The 17,506-nt window shown below is 35.8% G+C and overlaps 1 protein-coding gene across 17 annotated transcripts in view; it reads left to right on the plus strand.

Annotated features, from left to right (window-relative positions):
- The window catches only part of cacna1ab (calcium channel, voltage-dependent, P/Q type, alpha 1A subunit, b), a 148,039-nt gene that overhangs the window by 100,434 nt on the left and 30,099 nt on the right, over positions 1-17,506 (plus strand). For all 17 annotated transcript variants that reach the window (XR_007932542.1, XM_051911928.1, XM_051911927.1 and 14 more), the window contains 12 exons: positions 7,768-7,867; positions 7,960-8,120; positions 8,560-8,700; positions 8,803-9,004; positions 11,796-11,960; positions 12,045-12,155; positions 12,494-12,577; positions 15,295-15,411; positions 16,044-16,109; positions 16,278-16,369; positions 16,874-17,024; positions 17,164-17,291. Coding sequence is in view for 16 of the 17 variants with exons in the window: in XM_051911928.1 (XP_051767888.1) it covers positions 7,768-7,867; positions 7,960-8,120; positions 8,560-8,700; positions 8,803-9,004; positions 11,796-11,960; positions 12,045-12,155; positions 12,494-12,577; positions 15,295-15,411; positions 16,044-16,109; positions 16,278-16,369; positions 16,874-17,024; positions 17,164-17,291 (1,518 nt within the window). In the remaining variant the exon portion in view is untranslated. The remainder of the gene's footprint in view (positions 1-7,767; positions 7,868-7,959; positions 8,121-8,559; positions 8,701-8,802; positions 9,005-11,795; positions 11,961-12,044; positions 12,156-12,493; positions 12,578-15,294; positions 15,412-16,043; positions 16,110-16,277; positions 16,370-16,873; positions 17,025-17,163; positions 17,292-17,506) is intronic.

A 17,506-nucleotide genomic window follows, 5' to 3' on the forward strand; every position in this document is an offset into this window, starting at 1 on the left:
TCTTAGCCTGAAGACATCTACATGGCAATATTCAGTAATAGTCACAGTGCCACCTGTTGGCAGCAGGAAGTGTGGCACGTCGAAATGACATATTTCAACTGTATTCACTCGCTTACATGCATGTCACCCACTATTCACTGTTGTCCTAAGGCCACCGGGTGGTGGTGGCCCCAGGAAACGCGGCTTTAATGTAAAACTAAAAAAAGGATTTTTACATTTAAGAAAATCTAATAAATAAATAAATCTAATCTACTTTTACTTATACATTCATTTATTTATTTAGTGAGTTAAAGGATTTTTTAAAAAACTCTACCATGATATGTAATCTACACAATTGGTTAAACATAAGCAAAATGTTTGTTTTGTTGGAGTATCAGGGCTCTTTTCCATCCGTCATTACTCCACCAGCCAAGTAATCACCATAACCTTGTCCCCTCACATATTCCCCCTGCTGAGAAGGGTAGTTTTGAGCCCTTTGGGGCCATGTGGGGGTGAGGGGTCTCCAGGCACCTGTAGCCCTTTAGTGCCCAGGCGGTTTCCATGTGTGGATCAGCAAGAGCCCGTCCGTCCACAGGTACTCTGGTTTCATTCCTTTGCACGGCCTGGGGGAGCAGCAGCCTGGGGATATAAAGAGAATGGGAAGATCAGCTAGTCACTAAAAAAGGAGAGCGAGTGAACACTGCTGATGGGGCTCTGAGCGTGGATTGATTTTTACTCTTGTTAAGCCCTTTTTGAATATTCTTGTGTCTGTTGTGCATGTATGATCTAGTATGTGTACATCCTCCTCAGCCCCATATAGGCCAGATATTTGTATACAAGAAACAAGTTTTTTATATGTGGTGGATTGCTGGGTGTCATAACACTAGCCTTTGTGGCATTAAAAGTGTTTTCACACTTTTAAACAAGGCATTGGAATAGTTGTATTTTTAGCAAAGTAATAGGTTAGTAAATAAATATCTCATGAATAGTTTCAGATCTATTTCGATTTGATATAGGCATCTATCTGTTGATTGTGTTATTGCACGTGTTTACATTATTGCATAATATTCAGTTCAAATAATATTTCCTGTTGCACATTTAGCCAACATCATAACGTGAACTTAAAAGAAATAATCATCTTCAATTTACATGCTGCTAGTAAATCTGAAAAATCCATTCTAAATAGAAACTCGCTAACTAACCAACAGCCTTTTGAATTTGTCTTGAAGCTGTCATTAGCTTCACTGTTCGTCAAACTGTTTTGTCATTGTTAACACTTTGCTATCCAAACTCCTTTACAAGCAACATTGGCCCCAACAAGCAATAAAAATCAGGGACTGAGGAAGGTGGACATGATTATTTACATCAGTCAAACTATCAGCATACATGCGCTGGCCTCAAATTTAATATGCAGATTTGAGATTTAAGCTAATTTTATTGTATTTTAAAAAATAATAATACACTCTACCGTTCAAAAATTTGATCAATATTTATTTTTTTATTTATTATTTTTTTTTTTTTTTGAAAAAAAAAAAAAATAATAATACTGTTATTCGTCAGGAACTAAATAGATCAAAAGTAAGAGTAAAGACATTTTTTAATGTTACAAAATATTTCTATTTCAAATAAATTCTGTTCTTTTGAACTTTCTCTTTATAAAAGGATCCTGGAAAAAATGTATCACTGTTTCCACAGAAATATTAAGCAGCGCAACTGTCTTCAACATGAATAATAATAAGAAATGTTTCTTGAGCACCAAATCAGCATATTGGAATGATTTCTGAAGGATCATGTGATACTGTGATGGAGTAACTGGAGCAATTTTCCCCCCCTCTACTTACTTAAATATTTGCCAAGAAAAGACACATGTATGCTGATATGGATGACTGTGTGTTAGCTGAATGCCTGTAGTGAAACATATCAGACCGTCTAGTATGTTCAAATACACATGGCCTGATATGTTTAAATCCTGCTTTGAGTTAAAAATCACTCCACACGTAACGCCCAGTTTTCATTCCCCTCCCCTGACCCTAATCTAAATGAACCCTCTCCACCCTATCAACCCTGTTTCTGTCCTGTGTCTCTCCCTGTTCTCATTCCTCAAAACAATTCTTCCCCATCCAATCCCCTTTCCTTTCCTTTCCTTTCCTTTCCTTTCCTTTCCTTTCCTTTCCTTTCCTTTCCTTTCCTTTCCTTCCTTTCCTTTCCTCCATCAGCACTAAGCTGCCTTGGACAGACTCCAGCTGTCAAGCTGTTTATCATTTGGGCCTCCATTTGTTGAGTCTGACAAAGTGAGTGAAAAAGAGAGACCACAAGAGATGTGGAGAGATACAAAGAACAAGAGATATAGAAGGATATGGTAAAGGAATACAAGAAAATAAAACTCCAGGTTGACAGTTGCTTGCCATTAATTGGTGTTTTTGACGTTGGCTTATCATTTGTCCTTCATCTCATTCTCTCTCTCTCTCTCTCGCACTCACACACATATGAAATGAAAGTTTATACCCTTTCATTACAACCTGTGATTATTTACTCACCATTATGCTGTTTCAAACCTGTATGTTGTTTTTTCAATATGCCTCATTTTGTGTTCCATGGTTAAAAAAAACAGCTTGCAGGTTTGATACAATATAAGGATGAATAAATAATGACAAAATGTTATTTTTGAGTGAGCTATTGCTTTAAGTCTTGTTCTATCCACTGCCTAATACTTTCTAAATGGATGCATTCTGGGTATAGGCATGGTCATATGACATCTCCGATTACCCAGAATACCTTGTTTTGGTGGAGGAAAGGCTTGCTCATGTGTTATAGTGTCACATTAAGAATCAAATGACTCAACAAATGATTATGCTTTTGGCATCTTCATTCTTAGAATAAAGAATGAAGTTATTACAAATACCTGCAAAGCATGTAAACAAATAGATGCTTTAGGTTTGGGTTGTTAAAGGTGGTATGCGTGGGGTTGTGGACTGTATGTGCTGTTTGAAAGTCACTCAAACAAATACTGTCCCACACTGCCACCTTGAGGCGACTGCAGTGTGGCGGCCATTTTGGCTCCACTGCAGTCAGTTATGTATTCCACCTCCATTCTGGCTCAAGTGTCTGATACAGTGTGCTGATTCAGGGCTAAGGTGGCGAGAATCTCCCCCTGCTCTCAGAGTTGGCATGACAGAGGGAGGATTCTCTCCTACTGCAGTGGGTTGTCCTAATCTATAAGTGTGACAAGTTTGAATCCTCAGTTATTGATTGGGGACAGGCCCAGAGTAAAGACCTGCCAAATACCTGGCAGGGGTTAGTGATTCAGCCAGAGTCAATACAGCAAAGAGCAGCAGACTCAGGTGTGTGTGGCAATTGCGAGCATGAGTTAATCACTAATAAAGCAGCTGAATTTAATCAACAGATCAGTACATTTTGATTTTATTATAATATTTTTATAATACTATATAATCCTGACTAAAAAATAAGTGTAAGTAGGCAACAAATAGACTTTCTAGAGGATATAGATCAGACTTTCCAGTACTCACTATATAACAATACAGTGGTAAATGCTGATCTTTTCTCAGATAATAAGCTTGTTTGTGAAATGAACAGATAGATATGATCTTATCTTAGAACTGTACACTACTTACGCTTATCAGATCTCTCAACAGCTTTCAAACGTTTTAAGGATTTTGTCTGGATTTTAAGACTGATTGACCCTTAGCTAATCCCTGCCTCTAACATTACTGGCAAAACATGCCTTAGTAACTGTTGCTGACTGTGATAGTTTTACCCAACATTTTACAGACATTATTAAACAAATATGCAAATAAACATATATAGATGAAATCTCCTGTTCACTCCTATGGGACATTCTGTAAAGCTTGTGTGAGCGGATAAAAGTAAGCAGTGCTTGGCAAAGGGTCAATTATATGTGTCTATAGAATTTTTTTGGAATACATTACTTAAAGACGCACTAAGCAAAGTTTTAATACTGAAAACGATTGGAGGGGATGTTACATCACACAAAAGCAGTTGTTTTTTAATTACCAATTCAGGTGTATTTGTCAATTTTGCAGTAATTTTAATTAACATATGTGTAAAAAGGTGTAAAATATTGCTTGGTGCGTCTTTAATTTTGTTTGACGTTTTAAATATCTGAACACAGGGGCTTTCAACTCTTTTAATCATTCGCTGGAGTTTTTTGTTTGGTCCCTTTTCTCTGTCTGTCTGTCTCTCATATTGATGTTGTTCCTCTGCCAAACCACTCCCAGTATCTTGTTTCTTTTCTGTCTCTCTTTCTCTTTTTCTGTGTGTGTATTCCTCTCTTTTCTGTCTCTTTCTTTCTTCCGCTGTCTGTCTCTGACCCTCTCTTATGTCTACGCCTTGGTGATCAACAGGAGCCTCTCTCGGTAAAGTCTCCCCTCCTTATTGTCGCACGGCTACCGTCCAGCTCACGCGATGGCTTCTCTCTCTTTCTTTCTTTTTCCCTTCCTGACCATCCCTCCTCCTCCCTTCCTCTTTGCTCATCCACTCTGGTTCTCTCCATTCCACTGCTTGTTTTATTCTGCCTTGACTTACATTGGTTATAACAGGTCCATCTTTGGATCTAAATGTCTGAACACAAAGTTACAGAAGCACTTTTGAACAATGCTTATGGTACTGCACACCTTTTTCTGAGCACAGTCAGGAGCGAGTAATTGATTATCAGTAACCTGGACCTTTTCCAACACTCTGACTCAATCAATCTGCCATGAGCTGGCCTGTCTTCAGCTGGGACTTGCCTGGAAGTTCATAGTTAAAGACAGCTGTCTTGGCCGCTTGATTGAAGAGTTCACCTCTGTTTGTGTTTGGGACCTGTGTAAATACTTAAAAAAATACCTCTGCCACATTCATAAGACTGAGCCTGGCTTAATAAGGATTCACGCTTGATGGCTAACACTGTCTACACTGGGTGCAAGATCACTAATATTATCATTAACTAGACTAGTCTACTCTAGAAGCGCCAATATTGGATTCTTTTAACGGACACTTTTTCTGCTCCAGACACTTTTTCACCATCTGTCTAAAATAAAATAACATTCACAAATATTAAATGTTATTATTATTTTTTTTTTCTATGAATATTATTAGTTATATATTTAAATAACTTAATCAATAACCCATTATTAACCTCACTATTTTATTTTTATTTTTGTTTGTTTTAATTTATTTATCAAGCATTCATAAATAAAAACAAAAAAAAATAATTTTTGTAATTTATTTAATGTTTTATATACAGGTGCTGGTCATATAATTAGAATATCATCAAAAAGTTGATTTATTTCACTAATTCCATTCAAAAAGTGAAACTTGTATATTATATTCATTCATTACACAAAGACTGATATATTTCAAATGTTTATTTCTTTTAATTTTGATGATTATAACTGACAACTAAGGAAAATCCCAAATTCAGTATCTCAGAAAATTAGAATATTACTTAAGACCAATACAAAGAAAGGATTTTTAGAAATATTGGCCAACTGAAAAGTATGAACATGAAAAGTATGAGCATGTACAGCACTCAATACTTAGTTGGGGCTCCTTTTGCCTGAATTACTGCAGCAATGCGGCGTGGCATGGAGTTGATCAGTCTGTGGCACTGCTCAGGTGTTATAAGAGCCCAGGTTGCTCTGATAGTGGCCTTCAGCTCTTCTGCATTGTTGGGTCTGGCATATCGCATCTTCCTCTTCACAAGGAAGATGGTCAGGCGAGTTTGCTGGCCAATTAAGAACAGGGATACCATGGTCCTTAAACCAGGTACTGGTAGCTTTGGCACTGTGTGCAGGTGCCAAGTCCTGCTGGAAAATGAAATCTGCATCTCCATAAAGTTGGTCAGCAGCAGGAAGCATGAAGTGCTCTAAAACTTCCTGGTATACGGCTGCGTTGACCTTGGACCTCAGAAAACACAGTGGACCAACACCAGCAGATGACATGGCACCCCAAACCATCACTGACTGTGGAAACTTTACACTGGACCTCAAGCAACGTGGATTGTGTGCCTCTCCTCTCTTCCTTCAGACTCTGGGACCCTGATTTCCAAAGGAAATGCAAAATTTACTTTCATCAGAGAACATAACTTTGGACCACTCAGCAGCAGTCCAGTCCTTTTTGTCTTTAGCCCAGGCGAGACGCTTCTGACGCTGTCTGTTGTTCAAGAGTGGCTTGACACAAGAAATGCCACAGTTGAAACCCATGTCTTGCATACGTCTGTGCGTAGTGGTTCTTGAAGCACTGACTCCAGCTGCAGTCCACTCTTTGTGAATCTCCCCCACATTTTTGAATGGGTTTTGTTTCACAATCCTCTCCAGGGTGCGGTTATCCCTATTGCTTGTACACTTTTTTCTACCACATCTTTTCCTTCCCTTCGCCTCTCTATTAATGTGCTTGGACACAGAGCTCTGTGAACAGCCAGCCTCTTTTGCAATGACCTTTTGTGTCTTGCCCTCCTTGTGCAAGGTGTCAATGGTCGTCTTTTGGACAACTGTCAAGTCAGCAGTCTTCCCCATGATTGTGTAGCCTACAGAACTAGACTGAGAGACCATTTAAAGGCCTTTGCAGGTGTTTTGAGTTAATTAGCTGATTAGAGTGTGGCACCAGGTGTCTTCAATATTGAACCTTTTCACAATATTCTAATTTTCTGAGATACTGAATTTGGGATTTTCCTTAGTTGTCAGTTATAATCATCAAAATTAAAAGAAATAAACATTTGAAATATATCAGTCTGTGTGTAATGAATGAATATAATATAAAAGTTTCACTTTTTGAATGGAATTAGTGAAATAAATCAACTTTTTGATGATATTCTAATTATATGACCAGCACCTGTATATATAATTAGTAACCCATGCAGTCAATTTTATTCCCCCTGATTTCTGTTAGCAATAAAACATTATTTTATTTATTTTTTAACCTTGATCTTACACCTAATTGATCCGTGGTCGTGAATATTTTAGCATAATCAACATTGACACTTTCCAGTGCAGACAGACTTAAGCCGTTATAGCACTATTTAAGTTTCCTGGTCAAAAATTCTTCAAAATGGCCAGCATTTCTTGACAATTTTCTTGTAAAAATCCAAATGTGCTTTGGTGGCAGGAAGTTTATTGACAGTTTTTCCTTTTGTTTCCTTATCGGTTTGAATGCAATGAAATGTCCTTGTAACTTGTCTTTGTCTCCTGGTTTGAGCTTCCTCAAGTTCTTCTAGGGACAAGATACAGTTGGACTCAAGTCCGCTAGCCTTCTGCATCTCAGTGAACCCTCAGTCTTGTCATGTTACCTACAATTAACACAAACAGCCTCCATATCCCAGACCTCCATTCCCTTGTCTTCTCTAACACAGCTAAAAACCAAAAAAAGAAAGAAAGAGGTTTGGCTGGGCATTGCACCAAAAAATGCCTGACAGTTTTGATACTTACTTGAATGTGTTATGCTTTTGGAATGTCCAGAGAAGGCAACAGGTAGACCGAAAACCATTGATGGTTGTTAATCTGAAGGCCTGTGAAAACTTGCTTGAAGAAAAAAAAAGATTTTTGATAATAAACATTCTAAAACAAATTAGTCTACAACATGATATATATACTACAGTATTAACTGTTGCATGGTGAAACTATCTTCTACATTACGAGCAAAATGGAGCAAAGAATGGTCTAGAAGTGAAATGTGATGGAGATAGATGTAGAAGGTCTTTCAAAATGTCCTTATCATTCTTTCTCTCTCATCGTACAGCATGTTAATGTCGTGTTGTTTGCCTCCACTCCACAGAGGGAGCAGTAAGGGGAAAGATATCAGTATCATCAAGTCTCTGAGGGTCCTAAGGGTGCTACGTCCACTCAAGACCATCAAACGTCTTCCCAAACTAAAAGTACTCAAAGCCGCACACATACACCTTTTTTCCCCATGTTTTGTTAGCTAAATTAGTGCACTAAACTAATTTAATTTGTCTCTTTCTCCCAGGCGGTGTTTGACTGTGTAGTAAACTCTCTGAAGAACGTGTTGAACATCCTCATTGTCTACATGCTGTTCATGTTCATCTTTGCTGTGGTGGCCGTGCAGCTCTTTAAGGGACGATTCTTCTACTGCACCGACGAGTCCAAAGAGTTCGCCCGTGATTGCAGGTAAGCAGAGATGACCTGCAATTAAAGATGATTTCGCATGCAACAGTTTTCCAAAAGTGACATGAATTTGGTGACATGGTCCACAATAATACACTTAAGGCCCGTTCACACCAAGAACGATAACTTTATCTATAACTATATTAGCATCCACACCAACGCACGATAACAGTCTGTTTATTATAAGCATGTGCTGTCATCTGCCACTATAAATGTTTGAGCTCTTTAAAGTTGGGTGGATTCTGATTGGCGTCAATGTTTTTATCATTCATCGGCTGGAAAAAATCATTCTGAAAGTGGTTCCAACAATATTCTCCCTCTGTGCCGTTACCTTTATAGTACCGTTATAGTTATCGTCCTTGGTGTGAACGGGCCTCCATACTCACCCACCATTATGAAAAAAGCCAGTTTGCTGAATTATATATGTGTATTTGTGTTTCAGGGGCGAGTATTTGGTGTATGAGCGTGATAATGAGGTCAAATCACAGAAGCGGGAGTGGAAGAAGTACGATTTCCACTACGACAACGTGCTTTGGGCCCTGCTAACTCTCTTTACTGTGTCCACTGGAGAGGGATGGCCGCAGTGAGTCGACATTCACTCACAAACAAGCACTTGTGTGTCACCTCTGGTGGCTTATTATCTTTCTTTTTGTGTCATCACCTCTCCCTTTTCTTTCTCTTTCAGGGTGTTGAAACATTCAGTGGACAGCACTTATGAGGACCAGGGCCCGAGCCCGGGGTACCGGATGGAAATGTCCATCTTTTACGTGGTGTACTTCGTTGTCTTCCCCTTCTTCTTCGTAAACATCTTTGTAGCTCTCATCATCATCACTTTCCAGGAGCAAGGAGACAAGATGATGGAGGACTACAGCCTCGAAAAGAATGAGGTACTTGCTACTTTATTCACATAAGTAAACCAAACTAACATGACTAATTTTGACCAAAATTTGAGGCAACATCCTATAAATCCTTCTATCCCATGGTGCATTGCGTTAAGAATTTTATCCAAGATGGTGGACAGAGTTAAGTTGTATTCATGGCTAAAAAATTGTTCAATAGGAAATAATTTAATATAATTAAAAATGTGGTATTTCAGCATACATTTTCTGACTCATTTTGAGTCATAAGTCGCAATGAGCCCTTTGTGTACAAATGTGATTATAATTTTTTGAATATTGACTGTTTTGTGCTTTGTTATTTTTGAAAATCTCATCTGTGAAATTGTAAATTTTATTGCAAACTCTAGATAAATATATATAAATATATTGTATTATTATTATTATTATTATTATTTAAAGGGTTATTTCACCCAAAAATGAAAATTCTGTTATCATTTACTCAGGCCGGTTTCACACCGCATGTGTCAGCAGAGCGTATTTTTTTTGGCGCCCATGTTAACAGATGAGAGCATTCACACCGCACTCAGAGGCTGCGCGGCAGTGCGTAGCAGGAGCAGAGCAGAAGCAGCAGTGCCGTGATTAAAGTGAAAGTACATCTTTGATGGACAAAATAAATATGATTTCACACAAAAAGTGCTCAAAATGCACAGAATAAGCATATCTAGTGTGTTTTAACAAGTATGTCAGGAAAGAAAATTAATATTTATAGAAGATTTACTCATTTAAACTTGTTTTTAATTATTCAGTTTGGGTTAAAGTATGGTGTATTATAAAAAACTAAAGTAAACTAGCCAGAAAATATGATATATAAACATTATTTATTACACAGACAGCTATAGGATCTAGCATACCCAAATTAAACCCGAGTTTGCTGGCTTTTTTCGCCGAGTTTGCTGTGTTGTAAACATGTGCACGCGTCAGATGATGTAAAACACAAAGCTTACCTCATTCGTGTGCAGCAATGGTTAACACAAGGCTTTTATTTATTTATTTTTATTTTATTTACATTTATATGTGAGTATTGTACACCTTGCATGTTAACAAACTTTAAAGACTATCAAGTTTTTAAATGACCAACTTATAAAAACAAATTTATAGTTGTCTTTGTAAAGAAATGCTCACTTAATATGCAGCTTGGAGCCGCTGCTGTGACGCTGTACAAACGCTTCCAGTGTGAATATTCACGCGTCTCTGCAGCTGCAGTTCACACTCACGCACTGCTAACGCGACGCTTACACACCGCTAATGCTTGCGGTGTGAAACCGGCGTCACCCTTATGTCGTTCCACACCCGTAGGACTTTTGTTCAACTTGAAAACACAAATGAAGATATTTTTAATAAAATCTGAGAGATTTCTCTCTCTCCATTGACCATCTACACAACTAGCACTATTTTTTTTATCCTAAATTTTAGGATAATCAAATTTGTTGCATAATGTGTCACTTGACATCTTACCTGTCCGCTTTACCCCGGTACATGGAGAAAACAATGAGAAAATAAAGAAATATTAATGAAATGCAAGATGACAAAACAAAAATGATTGTCACAGTTTGAACAATGCTAGCAAAAGGTATATATATATATATATATATATATATATATATATATATATATATATATATATATATGTATATACATATATATATATATATATATATATATATATATATACATATATATATATATATATATAAAATATAATTTATTTCTGTGATGCAAAGCTGAATTTTCAGCATCAGTACTCCAGTCTTCAGTGTCACATGATCCTTCAGAAATCATTGTAATATGCTGATTTATTATCAATGTTGGAAACAGTTGTGCTGCTTAATATTATTTTATAACCTGTGATACTTTTTCAGGATTCTTTGATGAATAAAAAGTTAAAAAAATATCAGCATTTATTTAAAATAGAAATCTTTTGTAACAATATACATTACCGTTCAAAAGTTTGGGGTCAGTAATTTTTTTTCTTTCTTTTTTTTGAAAGAAATTAGTACTTTTATTTAGCACGGATGTGTTAAATTGATAAAAAGTGAATAATAAATGTGAAAAATAAATGCTGTTCCTTTGAACCTTTTATTCATCAATGAATCCTGAAAAAAGTATCACAGGTTCCAAAAAAATATTAAGCAACACAACTGTTTTCAACATTGATAATAACTGAGTGTCAAATCAGCATCTTAGAATGATTTCTGAAGGATCATGTGACACTGAAGACTGGAGTAATGATGCTGAAAATTCAGCTTTGCATCACAGAAATAAATTATATTTTAAAGTATATTAAAATAAAAAAACATAATTTTAAAATTGTAATAATATTTCACAATATTATTTTTTCTGTATTTATTATGAAATAAATGCAGCCTTAATGAGCATAAGAGACTTCGTTCAAAAACATTTAAAAATAGTAATGTTTCCAAACTTTTGATTGGTGGTAGTGTATATTCCACAGGGTTAGTTTAAGATAAAATTTCACAGATGAGACTTGAATAATTAAATCATCAGAAAAGAGTTTTCCTATTCATGTATATAAAACTTTAAATGTGTTTCTATGGCATAAGTGGCTCATTTTAATTGAGCTGATCACATTTGTGCACTCACATTTTTTATATTTAGCCACATGCTAATGTAAAAAAAAAAAAAAAAAATCATCTATGAGCATTAATCGGTTTTACTGCTGCACAGTTTTACTTTCCACTTGTCTTTCCACTGCAACAAACATGCAACGTGATATGTCAGATGCTTCTTTCACTGTTTTCTGTTGTTCTGTGTCTTCTAGAGAGCCTGTATTGATTTTGCTATAAATGCCAAACCTCTAACGCGCCACATGCCTCAGAACAAGCAAAGCTTTCAGTACCGAATGTGGCAGTTTGTGGTGTCGCCTCCGTTTGAGTACAGTATCATGGCTCTCATTGCGCTCAACACAGTCGTCCTTATGATGAAGGTACGAGCTTCTTATTCCTCCGCTATCATCAATAATGTCTGTGCATCCATCAGGGTTTAAATTTTCTTTACTGTATGTTTCCAGTACCACGGGGCTTCCGATGCGTATGATAAAGTCCTGAAGAACCTGAATATTGTATTCACGACACTCTTCTTCATGGAGTGTGTTCTGAAAATCATCGCCTTTGGTGCCCAGGTAAGTTGCGCTGATCGCATTCATACATCCTGTTCTTCCTAGCATTACTCATCGCACAATCTAAAGATATTACCCATTATTAATTCATACATCCTGTTACTTATTTAGACCTGAGATATTTATAAATCATGTTTTCTTCCCCTAACCCCTTTAGAAAAATGTGCTTGGAAAAAAGAACATATAATGCACTTCTCTGCCTGTCTCCATGGTGACAGGCATTTGATTGGCTACACTTCTTTAATAGTCTTGTCATTGCAGGATTGGGTAATACGGGTCCTCGCTCCCCGAGAACTCTGACATGATTGGTTAACACAGGCTCTCCTTTTGTTTCTCTGCAGAATTATTTCAGAGACGCTTGGAATATTTTTGATTTTGTGTCCGTTATCGGCAGCATCACAGATATTTTAGTGACAGAGCTAGGGGTAAGTGCACTTTTAGACTCAAGATTGCATCTTGATTCATGTTGGAATTGAATGGACAGATGTGAATATATCCACTCATTTTAATCACAATCACTTCCCTTTCTTGTGACTGTAAAAAGTTGCATTCCCACACACATGAAAATTTAAGTACTGAATATATAGCATGTGTTTAGTACATCAACCTGTTATTACACACTTTTTCATATTGTTTAATGAGGAAGGTTTAAATGCAGCACTTCAAAATTACTAATTTAATATTTACCCGTTCAGTCTTCCACATCATGTGTTCATGCTATTGCTAAGTGTTGTGTGTATTTGTAACGGGTTTTGTGTGTGAATGTCAGTGTTTGAGTGTGTATTTGTGCTGGTGTTGTTTCCTCTCTGTGCTTTTTCGGTGCTCTGTCTATAAAAACGAGACAGACACTTTACTCTGATGTGTTACACTGAAGTTTATGGGCTCTCCCAGTGGCCACACATTATACAATGTGGATTCTTATTCTAACTTTCCCCTGAGCAGTGTTATTTTAGTATTATCTATACACTTTTACAGTATTTATGCTGTACATATTTTGAATTCAATTTTATTTTTATATTTTCAATTTTCATTTTAGTTTAAGTTTTAGTATTTTTTTTGTGTGCTTGTCATTTTTCTATTTCTATTTTTCAATTTTTTATTTCAGTTTTAGCTTTAGTAATGTTAGTACTTTAACTGAAACTTATTTCAGTTATTTGTCAAGAAAACATTTATCATTTTCATTTTTTCTCTTTTCAGTTTTTCATCTAATATTTTAGAAATTTTATAATTTAATAAAATAATTGTTATTTTAATTAACAGTAACAACACTGCCCCTGATGTATTTAGCATTGTATTTGTAACATGGTTTTGAAAAATACTTTTTAGGTCATAATAATCCTCATATTTTACAGTCTGGTCAAATCAGTAAAATCCAGTACGGCCACTGGAACAGCCTTTATAGTGAATCAATGCCCACCTTATCTGTGTTTGATTAATCAGTCTGTTGACTGTATCCATAACGACTTATTCCTGTTTTATCTTTTTACATGCTTTCTTTGTTCCTCTGATTTGTTGGCGATAAACCCATCCAATCCAAAACAAACAAAAAATGCACTATGAAACTCTCATATCTTCCATCTCATATGTACCCATCCAACCCCCTCACACACTCACTGTACACGTATGCATCCATCTACTGCAACAACACATAGAATTCGGTTGGTTTGTAATTTTCTCTCAGCTTCTATTGCATCCATTACCCAAAATGCCTCGCTCTTCCTTCCCTTCCTTCCTCAAAGCATGTGCTTCCAGTATGATGACCCACAACCCCAAAGATGCTTGACAACTGGACAGCTGATCACATTAATGCTCATATACTCTATTAGCAATCAAAAAAGCTCATACAAAATAGTATGATGGTTAAAATGTGTTAGTTTACTATTTATACTGTGATAGATTTTTCCACACAGCTAAATAACTCTATTGTGATTATATGTAGTATTAAAATAATTATGTAACATTACTCATAAAAGTGTTTGGTCATACTGTCCACCCTGATAAAAAAAAAAATACATATATGTATATTAAACCATATATGGGCTAATATCTAGTAAATTAAAGCAACTTTACTGACATTAACATAGAGTTGATTTACCTTGCCTAAATGTATTTATAAGAGGTTTTGCTCTTGCTCTTATTGACTTGTAGTTCTAATCTACCTGGTTACCCAGTGACCAATAAGAGCACTAGTTTTTGTTTTTGCTCATAAAAATGCCTTTACAGATAGTCACGGTCGTTGCCATATCATCACTGAATGCCATGCACTTTAGCAAAAGCTGCATGATGACTTTTCTTTCATTACTTTATTTCTTCCCTCGAAATTCCTCGAATTGTTCTGCACTACTGTAGTTCCTCCTCTGCATCTCACTCATTGAAATATGTGTATGCTGGAATGGGGGAGTGATCCTCAATAACCTGTCCACACAGTTGAAGACTCTTTTAAAGAGATTATTTATTGTACCAAGTCTAAACGCAACTGGTTAAATGTACTTAAAATACATTTTAAGTACTTCTAAATTACCAAGAAAAGACAGTTGGCATGAACTGTGTGTGGATTGGACCATTGAGAATTACATGACCAACGCAGCCAATCCCTATTGGCTAGTGTTGTTGGTATTCTATTCCTTATGCCTGTATTTGCTAAGGCCTAATTACAGTGCATCGGGCTGCTTCCATACTATAGCTTGCCTGTCTCAACAGATCAGTGCATTTGATTAAAAAAAGTTTATGCTTTAATATATGATTGGATGATGACTGTTACAGTTTAGTGATTGTATTTTTTTTTGAGCCCCTCCTGAATTAATTTTTTAGTGATTTTTTTTTTTTGTCAATCCCATTTTAAGTTTATTTTATACATTACTTTTTGTATATTTATATATTTGTTTATATTTATATTTGTATAACTTATGTATTATTTTAACCCACTATCTCCTTTTAAATATTTTTTTTTTGTTTTAATAAAAAAAGTTATTCGTTATCATTAAGTAAACTGATTGTGATTTTTTTTTTCTTCTTCACTTTATCTCATATCTCTCTACTGTATCTTCTATCTGTCTCTTTCACATGCTGTCTCTTTTACATTCTCTCTTTTCTTCTGGAAACTTCTCCTGTTTCTACATACATCTCAATCTAATGTCCCCAGGATAGCTTCATTAACCTGAGTTTTCTGAGACTCTTCCGAGCAGCACGTCTCATTAAGCTCTTGAGGCAGGGCGAGACAATTCGCATTCTGCTTTGGACCTTCGTTCAGTCATTTAAGGTATGAAAAAATCTACACTAATTCACATGCCAAAACCAAATCCCATGCGACTTAGGAGCAAGACTTAAAGGGTTATTTCACCCAAAAATGAAAATTCTGTCATTAATTAATCACCCTCATGTCATTCCACACCCGTGAACTAACCCTTTAAGATATATGCAAAAAATTTTTCACCGATTTAAAATCTTTACACCAATTATAATGCAAAATTTCATTCACTCTGAAGTCCCCCCTTTCAGTTAAAAAAACTTGAGAAATATTTCTATGCATATTACCTACATAGAAAAAAGCTGCATGGAGGCATAACCAACTGACCTGCCTTAAAGGGACTTAAAGAGTGAATCGATTCTTTGAAATTAGTTTAGATACCTTAATTAATTGTTTGGCATCTGGACATTTTACAAACTGAGCTTATTTAATGAATTGAACATAAAAAAAAATTGCATGCAGTAGTGTAGAGATGCATTGTATTGATTGTAGAGATGCAATACTTCTTTTTGAATTCTTATTGTCTTGTTGTAACTTTTATATAAAAGCATAGTGGCAAATGCACTCAACCTATTTTACAGTGTGCACATTTATAAAAATGTCTCATTTCTTCCTCGTTTCATGCTGTTTCTGTCTTTTTACAGGCTCTGCCATATGTGTGCCTGCTCATTGCAATTCTGTTCTTCATCTATGCTATCATTGGCATGCAGGTAATATCTGTTCTGTTTAAAATGAGCTTTAACATCACTTTGGGTTTTCAAAATAAAACATAAATATGCCATCAACGCATTGATAAGTGGCATAAGGTTTCTGGAATATCACATCTGTGAACTTTGTGATGTGTGCAGAAGTTTTATATTTGCTCTGTGATGCTTTAGTTGTTTGGGAACTTGAAGCTGGATGATGAGACTGCAGTCAACGTACACAACAACTTCAGAACCTTCATCATGGCCCTGATGCTCCTCTTCAGGTCCATCCTGTGTCTTTACCTGTGTTATTTTAGCAATACCTTTATAGTATTTATTCATATTTTAAATTAGCTTGTTTTTTTTTTTGTTTTTTGTTTTTTTAAGCTTACGTTATAGTGTTTTTGGTAGGTGCTTTTGTCATTTTTTTTTTTTTCATATTTCTATGTAGCTTTCATTTATTTTTATTTTAGTAATTTTAGTACTTCCAATTAAACCTTTCTATTTTGTTTTTAGGAACAAGAAACCAAAACCAAACCTACATTTTTAACTTAGGTTTTAGTAATTTTGTTATCCGCTTTTGTCATTTTATTTCTTTAATATTTCTGTTTAGCTTTAGTTTATTTTTATTTCAGTTTTGTAATTTGAATTTAGTTGCCAAAGCCACATTTTTTAAAGGTTTTCTAAGTATAAGTTTTCCTAATAATAGTATTTTATTTTATTTTAGCTTTTTTTTTTTTCAGTTAACAAAAACTATTTTTAATATCATGTATGTGTTTTGGTAACAGGAGTGCCACTGGTGAGGCATGGCACGAGATCATGCTGGCATGTCTCGGAGGAAAGGATTGTGATGAGAAGTCTGGGAACGAGGGGCCAGAGTGCGGCAGCAACTTTGCCTATGCCTATTTTGTTTCTTTCATCTTCCTCTGTTCTTTCCTGGTGAGAACAACCTCCACTTGTTTCTTTACCTTAATCACACTTTTTAACACATCCCTTTTTCTCTCAGAGATGCATCTTTTTTTATATATTTTTCGCTTCAAAACCGTAAATAATTGATTCTGTCTGTTTGTGTGTTTAGATGCTGAATCTCTTCGTCGCTGTCATCATGGATAACTTTGAGTACTTGACCAGGGACTCCTCCATCCTGGGTCCACATCATTTGGATGAGTATGTCAGGATATGGGCAGAGTACGACCCAGCAGCCTGGTGAGTTGCAGTCACAGCTTTTTCTCTCAAACACACTTGCGTAACAAAAACACAATTTAAAGATACTCATTTTCTTTTAGACACACATGCAACCATCGATTTTTTTCTTTAAACTGTATAATGTAAATCCTAAATCAATTGCAACACCTAATAACAACAAAGATGCTTACTGCAAGCTAATAAACACTGTAACATTCTAAAGATACTTTTATCAC

This window comes from Ctenopharyngodon idella, chromosome 11, assembly GCF_019924925.1.
Source record: "Ctenopharyngodon idella isolate HZGC_01 chromosome 11, HZGC01, whole genome shotgun sequence".
In the NCBI taxonomy this organism is placed as follows: domain Eukaryota; kingdom Metazoa; phylum Chordata; class Actinopteri; order Cypriniformes; family Xenocyprididae; genus Ctenopharyngodon; species Ctenopharyngodon idella.